We start from the raw sequence: 10752 nt of genomic DNA, 5'->3' as shown, positions 1-10752 counted from the left end.
ACAAGAAACAGTTTGACGTCTACCATCGACTGACATGACTGTGGAGTGTGCATGTGGGTCATTTGTGACTTTTTACAGTTTGATTTGACTGATTTTGAGGCTTGAGCCAGTTTGAGTTGAGGAGCGGTTGTTGTAGGCTAGGCTGCACTCTCGCGCTAGGCTGGGCGGCAGCTAGTACTACTACTAGTAGTAGATCTAGATCTACTGCCAGTAGGCAGTACTGACACTGCCTGGTAGTCTTTAGACTTAGTGGTAGCTCTGTTGTCTGTGTTGTTTGTTGACAGTGTTGTGAACTTACTTGTGTGTCTCAGCCATGGCGCGAGTGCCGTGGCACTAGCGACAGCACAACGCAAATGATGATGCAACTATGACGACAGCAGCCATGGTGACCAGCGCCAATGCGCATGTACGCCATGTAGTATGTACAGATGTACATAGTAAAATAAATGTACAGTCCTTTTATTTTTTCAAAGGTGGTCAGACCTGTACTACTAGGACAGTGTCAGTAGGACTCAGTAGGAGTATTGGAGATGGAGTACTTTTATTGTTTCTGGAAAGATTGATTGCCTGGGTTGGGTGGCAAACAACTCGTGATAATGATGCTGTAAGGTTGTAAGCACATCCAGCCATGGTAAGAATCAGTGTACAAAGACACAAAGATGATGAATGGGTAAGAAGAACGAAGTAATGTGGACCCTTGGTACCTGTACCCCAGTACAGTTGAACATCGATTATCCGCACATCGACTATCCGACCATTCGATTATCCGTAACAGTTTTTTTGGGCGCACGTGCCGTAGAGTACGCACTGTGCATGTAGTGAGCCATTCAAAAAATACGAAAATTTTGAAAAGTAAAAAGTAAAAAGGTCGTGCGGCTAGTAATAACCACTGAAAGTGTGTGAGTGACAGTTTTTTTCTTATCCAGAACATTTGCCTTATCTGAACACCGCCTGACAGTTGTCTGCCCAGAGGTGGTCGGATAATCGATGTTCAACTGTAATACCCATCACAATGTGACATCATTCCGGCATGTACTATTATAAGAGCCGTGTCCTTTTATATTTTCGATCCACACTCCGCAACATGTACTACAATTGGAGACGTACTAGTATAGGCCTTATGCACGTTGTACAGATGCACGAAATCCCGTAGAATCCCGTAGACCCGGTTGGGTGTTGAATGTGCAGGACCCTATTGTGTTTATTGCTATTTCCACAACGAAATGGGCCCTGAAGGCATTTCGTACGAACACTTTTTCGACAGTGATCTAGCGAGTCGTTAGTTCAATCCCAAAGTGAAGAAGCTGGAAAAGTGATTGTTCGCCGCGAATTATGAGGCTAAATGGGTCAAACACGCATGTATAGCACACAATGAACACCCAACCGGGTATGTACACACCTACGGCCCTAGTACAAAACTACGTACATCTGTACAATGTGCATAAGGACTATTGGAGACGTGTACGTTTAATGGGGGAAATACGGTACATGCAGTACTAATAATATCAGTTGAACTCGGATGGTGAGCCAATATGTATCTAATATTGACTGAGTACGAGGTCAATATAGGAAATAAAAGCCGAGTAAAAGACCGAGGCGAAGCCGAGGTCTTTTACGAGGTCTTTTATTTCCTATGCTGACCAAGTACGAAGTCAATATTAGATTTATCACGACTGACCAAAGCATGTGTTCAATCGCTAAAAAGGAGTCAAATACAAGCGGTCAATATAGCCCGAAGGAGTGAAATATGCAGGAATATTTGACTGCTTAGGCCATGGTAAAAAATAAAGTTGATTCTCAGGTCATGAGCCTGTGGAAATCGGTGCGAGCGAGCGATTTTTTATTTTAATTCCCACAATTTTTTTATTTCCAAAGATAGGGTCACACATGTGTACGTCACAGGTTCATAATTAATTTATAATTATTTTATTATTCAGGCCAGGGAGTAGAAAAATACCGGTATTTTACTACTCCCGGATTGATGCCTTTCGCATTGACCGTTTTCATGCACGCATATGCATGCAAAGAAATAAAAAAAATCGTCGGTGCGCCACCAAAAATCGATGCGCGCGTACTTGAGAATCAAAGATATTTTTTACCATGGCCTTAGGTATGGCAAAAATCTATGTGAGTCAATACTAAGTGAGTGATAACACGAGTTATTGTCATAACTCGTAACATTTTGTCCTTTTCCTTTCTTCATCATAATAATATTAGTCTTGTATTATCAGTTATCACTCCCTTAGGCTTAGTATTGACTCCCATAGATTTTTGCTATACGTAAGCAGTCAAATATTCCTGCATATTTCACTCCTTAGGCTTAGGGCTATATTGACCGCTTATATTTGACTCCTTTTTAGGGATTGAACACAGGCTTTGGCTAGTGGTGATAAATCTAATATTGACTTTCGTACTTGGTCAGCATAGGAAATGAAAACCTCGTAAAAGACCTCGGCTTCGCCCCGGTCTTTTAGTCGGCTTTTATTTCCTATATTGACCTCGCACCCAGTCAATATTAGATACATAATAAGTCTAACCCAACGACTCCATTTCTCAAGTCAAGAGAAAGAGCATTTCTATTCTACTGTCTGTAACTACAAATACGTATTTTTTATTTTTGACAGCATGTTGCAAGGCGAGGACGCGTAGTGCTCCTGACTACAACCATAACCCGGTTGGCAGAGTACCAACCCCTGGAGTAACGAGGGTCCGAACCTGGGTTTTCCCAATACGGTTCAAATGGTCGCAAGACCGGGACTCTGCCAACCGGGTTATGGTTGTAGTCAGGAGCACTACGCGTCCTCGCCTTGTAACATGCTGTCAAAATTAAAAAAAAAATTCTGTGTATATAAATACGTATTTGTAGTGTAAGTCTACGTCTACAAACTTCCGGCCCAATCAAATATCGGCCTCCCAGGACTAAAACACATTTCGACCGCATTCCATTTTAGCCTGTACTGCTGCTGACTGTGTGCACTGTCACACTGAACCTTACAAAAGAAAATTTCGGCCGCAACAAATTTTCGGCCAAATAAGACCAGGCCGAAAATCGATAAGCGCCAGATATTTGTCGACTTACAGTACCGGTACTCGTAATCACGGAATTGTACAATCATGCACTGAAGTACACATGCTTGTAGTGCATACACGTCATGTACGGGACTATTGTACAGGAAGAGGACCAAGATTAATGGCTTGCAAACCATAAATCATTAGCTTTGTGTGCCTGCCAGTTTCAATGCTTGTCGAGCAGAATCTCACAGCTAATGCTTCAGAAATCCAAGCATTGTTGGACACAAGTTCTTGTGTGTGTGTGTGCGTGTGCGCGCGCGCGCGTGTGTGTGTGTGTGTGTGTGTCTGTTAGGACAGCACAGATAGTGGAGTGTCACACTCTGACTGTCCGAGGTGTTGTGTAGTCCCGATGCAGCATGATGATGGTGCGAGCAACCATGGGGTTGTTTGTTTTCGCCAAAAGCTATCCAAAATGCTCGCTGCAGTTCAGCCTTGTTCTGGGGTAGCATAATCAACACATCAGTGTCTGCTCTCGGATTTCAAACCAACGGGTACGCGTGTACCTGGCACAACTCTTGCAACCGGGTCAGAGCCGGGTACGTTCTACAGTGCATTTCAAAACTATAGACGCGTAGGGTTTTTGAAATAATTATTTCAAATTTGGCTGGAACTTTTTGAGAATAGTTTTCGGTATATTGCTCAGGATCGCTCCACAATTACTCTCATATAGTTTCTAAAGGATTGGATAACAGACGCCCAATTTGGAAAAATTTATGCACAAAGTGATCACAGATTTTATGTGGTATAGATGCTGGCATAACGGTTTTTGCCTAGGTACGCGTATAGTTTTGAAATGGACTGTAGTGCGGCTACTGCATGTACATCAGGGATCCGCAACTATTTGTTATGTATACGACGACGATATGTATTCCCAACCGGGTAACAAGTGCCCCGGTGTTCTTTTTCCAAACGGCTCCAAGTACCCCATAGCAACTGGGTCGCTGAACCGGCTTTGGAGCAGACACCAAGTCTAAACTGCACATACCCTGAGTTTGAGCTCGAGCTTTACTACTGGAAAGAAATCTCCGCACTTATTTCTCCTTTACTTTTTTACAGTATTCTGCTTGTGGAAGAGGAGATATGCAGATATGAAAGAGACTGGCATGCTGGAGGTCAAGCATGCCAATGTGTACCCTTCGGAGACTGGTATGTTGGAGGTCAAGCATGCGAATGTGTACCCTTCGGAGACTGGCATGTTGGAGGTCAAGCACGCAAATGTGGATACCTTCGGAGACTGGCATGTTGGAGGTCAAGCATGCGAATGTGTACCCTTCGGAGACTGGCAAAGGTGTCAGCCCGTTACCGGTGCCGTACTTGTGTTAGGGCAGGTTTCATTGTAGCAATTTAGACAGGACGGAACAAGAGCTGGGTCCCATGGATGCAGAGTGCTCAGGCCTGTAAAGGCGGCACAGAAACACTGCCAGTTTCCACAATCAGGACACGTTCGGAAGTTGAGATTTAATTGCGCATGAAAAGCAAAGGATGACAAGAAGCTGAAGAGACGGGCACGGCATAGCAAAGGTCAAATACTTCAATGGTATTGCTACTCACGAGAAGAGAACACAAGACATAATGAGAGCACAGAGCAGGATGTCGCGTGCTTACCGGCATAGGAACAACATGTCAAAATTACATCAACATTCTTATATGAACTATGATGACGCATGGCATTACATGCACTGGGGTGGGTCTTCTTATAAAGCTAGAGCCACGACCGAGTTGGTCTAGCCAAAAAATGCAAAAAAGGAAATGAAAGGGAATGTCTTTTAAAGCCAAAACATCTCTAGAGGTTCGATTGAACGAGAACTTATTGGACTTGGGTTAGGGGTTCGAATGAAAACAAAAATCCAGGGAAGAAGAGAAAGAGAGGATGGGTGGAGAGGCAACTAACAACAAAGAGATGGAAAAACAGAAGAAAAGATACAAGAACAGCTGGGAAGCACGATCGCTATGCATACATGTATGTGTCACATGCTTGACACCTGCACAACTGTCAAACAAGCAGAGTCCAAGTTGAAAACGAGTAGATGAAAAGAAAGGGAAACCAGCTGGCACTGCGACAGTCACTACAGACGCCAGTCAACGCCGTCAGGAAGAACAAGGACAAGAATAAGTACAGTACCTGCAGACGACTGAGGTAGGGACCACTTTGATTGCTGACCCACATCTGAGAGGCACGCACGAGCGCAGCACACCCAAAATAAAACAGGAGGAGTCTCAGCAAGTGAAAGCACAGAAGCAGTGGCGCTATCCGTGAGCATGTCTCCGCTGCTGCAGTTGCCATCATCACAGAGGAGGCAGATAAAACAGGAATGAAAACATTAAAGTTTGAGCAGAGCACCGTTCACACGTGCAGCTCTCTTCGTTACAAAGAACTCTTGTTGTTTTGTCCATGGCTGTTGTGAAGTACTTCGAGGTAGTACAGAGGTAGTACGGTGGGGGTTAGTGAAGTCTACACCATCACCATCTTGACAATCTGACAGTGGCATAGTAGAAGTGGAGCAACTGTGGGTTTGTTAATCGCTCTGATGATAGGCCAGTGGCTCGTGGAGAGTATCGATGTGTGACGGCAATGGTCGGATCAAATGTGTTGATGAACAGTTGTCTGTCTTCTTTTTGATGAGCTTCACCAAATAAAAAGTAACAGTAATGGAGTCACTTGGTGAACTGCTGCTGCTGCCGCCGCCGCCGGTGGCACAGTAGCAAGGAGTGGCATTGACCCGGTCTATCAGAGCTGATCACAAGAGTTCCATTATAATAGCGTGATACCTAGAGCGTGCTGATTGAGTGAGACGAAGGGAATTCTTCCGTGTGCTCAGGCAGATAACTTACTCGCAAATTGTCTATTCTTCCTCGACTGCTGGCGGGCTGCTGCTTTCCTCTTCGGTTGGCCACTCAAAGTACTCACCGCAGGTGCGATCTATCAGGATATTGCTGAAGCCAGACGTTCCGTCCGGCTTGCACGGCTGGCGTCTCACATTCACCCTGGATAGCAGCAAGGCCACATATGGGTGCATGGACGCATGGAAGGACAGACAGACAGACAGACAGACACACACACACACACACATGCATGTATGTACGAGTACATGTGCGAAATGAAGGAACAAAGAAAGGCGTGTACAAAACCAAAAATCACATTAACACCTATCAGATCACTCCTGGGGCTAGAAGCACTTGAAAAAGCACTTGGAAGGTCAAGAGATTAAACAGTGTGTAATATCCGCCCGTGTATGGAGAAATATTGCACGCTGAGAAAGGTCCCTGATTGGCTCTAACCCCAGTAACAGTCACTTGACATGTAATACCAAGAGTACATGAAAACCAGAGTGTGCAGCTCGGATGGGTTGCTGTCACGGCGGAATTCCGTGATTACATCATTTTAGTGATATAGTGCGTACAAGCAGGATTCAAGCGGGTCTCTTTCTGCACAACTACAGCTCAGTTGTGCGCACTACGCCATTTCCCGCCTCAGATCTGCGCCAAATATGATGTAATCACGGAATTCCGCCGTGACAGACACCCATAGCAGAAAAGACCCCAAGCTGCACACTCTGGTTTTCATGTACTCCTGGTAATACACATAGTTTACACTTTACAGACATTACATGTTCACGTGCTACAAAGCTAGATGACTAGATGACTTCATGAGTGCAATGTAAAGACTTTCAGTGCCAAAGTACACTGCTACTCAATAAAATGCGATAACAGGAGTCAAGTATGTGGCCTGCAATAGTGCAATAGTGCAAAGCCCAGTGTTCACAGGTCCGGGGCTGTACAGCAATTGGATTTGCCCAGTGTTCACAGGTCCGGGGCTGTACAGCAATCGGATTTGCCCAGTGTTCACAGGTCTGCGGCTGTACAGCAATCGGATTTGCCCAGTGTTCACAGGTCTGCGGCTGTACAGCAATCGGATTTGCCCAGTGTTCACAGGTCTGCGGCTGTACAGCTATTGGATTTGCCCAGTGTTCACAGGTCTGCGGCTGTACAGCTATTGGATTTGCCCAGTGTTCACAGGTCTGCGGCTGTACAGCTATTGGATTTGCCCAGTGTTCACAGGTCTGCGGCTGTACAGCAATCGGATTTCATTGAGCAGCACTTTAGCAATGGCAGAAGCTGCCGGCTCTAGTGCACACAGAAAAGTGAAAAGGACGCACCTTGGCCCCTGGTGAGTGGGTGCTTCCATCTTTCTTGATAATCGGTCAGGTCTCTGGTCACTAAGAACACACACACGCAAACACATGTGAAGAGGAAACGACAAACACATCAATTCCAGCCTATTGTAGGTCAGAAAACATGGAGACCTTGAAAAATACTTTTCAACAGAGCAACACATGAATGAATTAGCAAGGTACTGTATAGCAGGAAATTTTCGGACGGAATTTATTTTCGTACGATTTCGTACACGGCCTCTTTTGTACTAAAATTAATTCCGTTCTAAAATTTGTTCATGTGAAACTATGTCCACTGTACATGCGTACTGCTTGTGAACACATGCAGTTAGCATGCAGCACAGTACGAAAATAAAATCCGTATGAAAGGTCGAATTTTGGCTTTGTCCGAAAATATTTCCGTCCGAAAATTTCCTGCTATACAGTATTGACAGCAGGTATTGGCAGCTGGAAAAGACCCGACCGGCACATTGGATAAGTGAACTACTTACGAAAGTCGGTGGACGTTGCAGGCCTGTGACTTGCCACGCTTCTGATTGTAAGTGACGGTGAACTCCACCATGTCGCCAACCTACAGATCACCATGCACACACACACACATGCACACGCACATACACATTTTTCTGACCTTTTGATACCCATCGCCGGAGGCGGTGATAGCGATGCTACAGCAGAAGCCATAGCAGCTTGTGCTGCGATTGTACCATTCAACAGCTTGCAAGGCTGAAGAATTGACTGCCACTATTCAGCCTGGTCTAGACCACACAGCTATGAAGGGGCTTTTTTCTGGCCAGTGAATCCCTACTTTCAGGGAAAGTTCATCTGTTGGGAAAGTTCATTTGTTTCCCACGCACACATCACACCACACCACATACTCCGGCATGCACTGACTGTTGGTAACCATCCAGGAGAATGAAAGAAAAGTCAGGAGGAGTCTGAGAAAGAGAAGAAAGACGTGTGTGACCATAATCGTCAGGAATCGAACCCGCAACCTCTCGATTGGAAATCGCTGCACATGCCACTGCACCATATGCACATGTACACAAAGCAAAGATGTTTATTCCCGAAGATGATATCCTAGGGCATGTTCGATTGGTAAGGATCGGGATCGGGATCCAGATCTCAGATCCCTCGGATCCTTCAGATTCAACTGAACACTTTATTTTGGACCTTGACTGTTGCCATGTTGAAAATGGCGCTCACAAGGCACCCAAAAGGGTGAACGTCGTACTCATCGCGTGCGTCGTACAAAAAGCCAACAAGCTCTATCTCCATCCACGTGTGCGTACCACAATGTGTACAAAAATGATTTTTACCCGCCATATACGCACAAAGGTCACATTTGGATCCGTTGGATCCGGATCCGGATTCGACCAATCGAAAGGGTGCGAATCCAGTGGATCAGGTGGATCGGGATCCCGATCCTACCGATCGAACATGCCCCTAGCCTTTGGCCATAAACGGGTCAAATTTTGAGTTTTCGTCACAATTTTTTGGCAACCCCCCATGGAATGCTCTTCCAATTGTGTTTTTGAAGTCTATTTCTCCAAAGTGCAAGCCATAACAAGAATAGGATTTCGGCCAGGTTTTGCCCCCAAAGCACTGAATTGGGGTAAAACCATGAAAATCCAGGCCGTTCACTCCACTTGCATAACAGTACATTTGAGGTTCAAACCCCAGTTGAGGTACCGTTTTTGGACCCGTTTTCAAGTTTCGAATCTCGCGGGACTGCAGTGTACCACAAAACCGCCAAATACAGGAGCTCTCCAGAGCCAGCGCTCATCTTTTTCTGAATGGACTGTAGTGGCGTTTGGCGTTCGCCAGGGTCCACAGTGTTTTAAATCGCGCGCGCGCGCGTGCATGTGTGTGTGTGTGTGTGTGTTGAGTATTGTGCAAGGTACTGACCTCGAGTGGTTGTGGCTCGCTTCCTTCCTCATCAACAACTTCTGATTCATGAAAGAAGAGACTCTCTTTGTCTGGATGAGAGCTGTCATCCATAGAGATAAAGCCAAACTGTGACAACATCAGAAACACCGGGACACCAAGCAATAATACTGAATTTTTAAAACCCCAAAACCAAAACCAGGATCAGCAGCCACAGCTGCAGAACAAGCATCAATGAACGCACTCAGTGTGCCATGTCAGTATATACAAATCAGTGAGGGTCACATAGCAGGAAGAAATGGAAACGGGCAAAGAACATAGACTTTTGCCATACATGCACTCACCCCATCTTTCAAGCTGTCAATGCGACCACGCATTAATGAACGCTTCTGCGATAGCAGCGTGGCATGCAAGGTTTTCGAGTCGGACTTCCGGACGGCGATTGAGAAGACAACTTGCTCGCTCTTCTGTGGCGTGGCTCGGATGTCGGAAAGGCTAAGGGTGGTGAAGGGTATCGTCAGAGGGCAACTAGCCTCCAGTACTGTGGTAGCCTCTGCCATGAATGTATCAACATACGGCTTCAATTCAGTGCTGCACGATTCTGTCTGACTGCCGACAAGGGTCTCCAAGACGCTTGTGGGCACTTCAACCAGACCTGCGTATGCCTCCTAAACACGCACAAACAAAAACACCCAGCGGATTGTCAGCAAACTTACATTGCAAACGTTACGACGGCAAGAGCGAAGGTTGCTGCAAGAAAAAGGAATATTTTCCTCTCCAAATGCGAACACATCATACGCAGAACCAAGCACTCAAGCACTACATCATACTGACTGTCAGACACATACATGCACATGGCTGAATCGAAGCCAAATATCATGTACTACAGTCCATTTCAAAACTATAGACGCGTACCTAGGCAAAAACCGTTATGCCAGCATCTATACCACATAAAATCTGTGATCACTTTGTGCATAAATATTTCCAAATTGGGCGTCTGTTATCCAATCATTTAGAAACTATATGAGAGTAATTGTGGAGCGGACCTGAGCAATATTCCAAAAACTATTCTCAAAAAGTTCCAGCCAAATTTGAAATATTTCAAAAACACTGCGCGTCTATAGTTTTGAAATGAACTGTAGTCATGTAGATGCCTAACGGCCACCAGGCACTGTACTGCTACAAAAGCAAGGTGAAGACACTGTCACAACAGGATACGATAAGATAGCTTGGAAGGATGCAAACATCCAGTTCTAGACAAAATGCAATGCAGTGCCAGTTGCAATAATAAATGAACACAGGCAATGGTTTACTTACGACACTTTCATCATTTACTGGCTTGGTGACGGTACCTTCCAATGTGAAGCCTAGTGTTACCTGGATTCAAGAATGACGCACACCGTCACAGGTGCAACGTTAGATACAGGCACACCCACATAGCCATTGACACACACACACACACACACACACACACACACACACACGCACACACACACACACACACACACACACAAGTGCAGCATACATGGGTTTAAATCAGAGTGTGCCGCATTTGCCGGTAGCTGCGCTTTAAAACAAATAGCCCTCAAAATCCCCGCGGCTTAGACTCCGAATGCTGGATGTG

The 10752-nt window shown here is 45.4% G+C and overlaps 1 protein-coding gene across 1 annotated transcript in view; it reads right to left on the bottom strand.

Annotated features, from left to right (window-relative positions):
• Nucleotides 1-4510: 4510 nt before the first annotated feature.
• Nucleotides 4511-10752, bottom strand: part of LOC135805254 (cold shock domain-containing protein E1-like) — a 28668-nt gene continuing 22426 nt past the window's right edge. Inside the window, exons 23-28 of the mRNA XM_065319268.1 lie at nt 10446-10505; nt 9473-9796; nt 9150-9257; nt 7736-7815; nt 7230-7289; nt 4511-6057 (exon numbers count right to left, since the gene is read on the bottom strand). Coding sequence (XP_065175340.1) covers nt 5916-6057; nt 7230-7289; nt 7736-7815; nt 9150-9257; nt 9473-9796; nt 10446-10505 — 774 coding nt within the window. The 3' untranslated portion in view covers nt 4511-5915. The remainder of the gene's footprint in view (nt 6058-7229; nt 7290-7735; nt 7816-9149; nt 9258-9472; nt 9797-10445; nt 10506-10752) is intronic.

Source organism: Sycon ciliatum, chromosome 1 (assembly GCF_964019385.1).
Source record: "Sycon ciliatum chromosome 1, ocSycCili1.1, whole genome shotgun sequence".
NCBI classification, from domain to species: domain Eukaryota; kingdom Metazoa; phylum Porifera; class Calcarea; order Leucosolenida; family Sycettidae; genus Sycon; species Sycon ciliatum.
The sequence above is the reverse complement of the archived record's forward strand: the minus strand, read 5'-3'. Positions and strand labels throughout refer to the sequence as shown.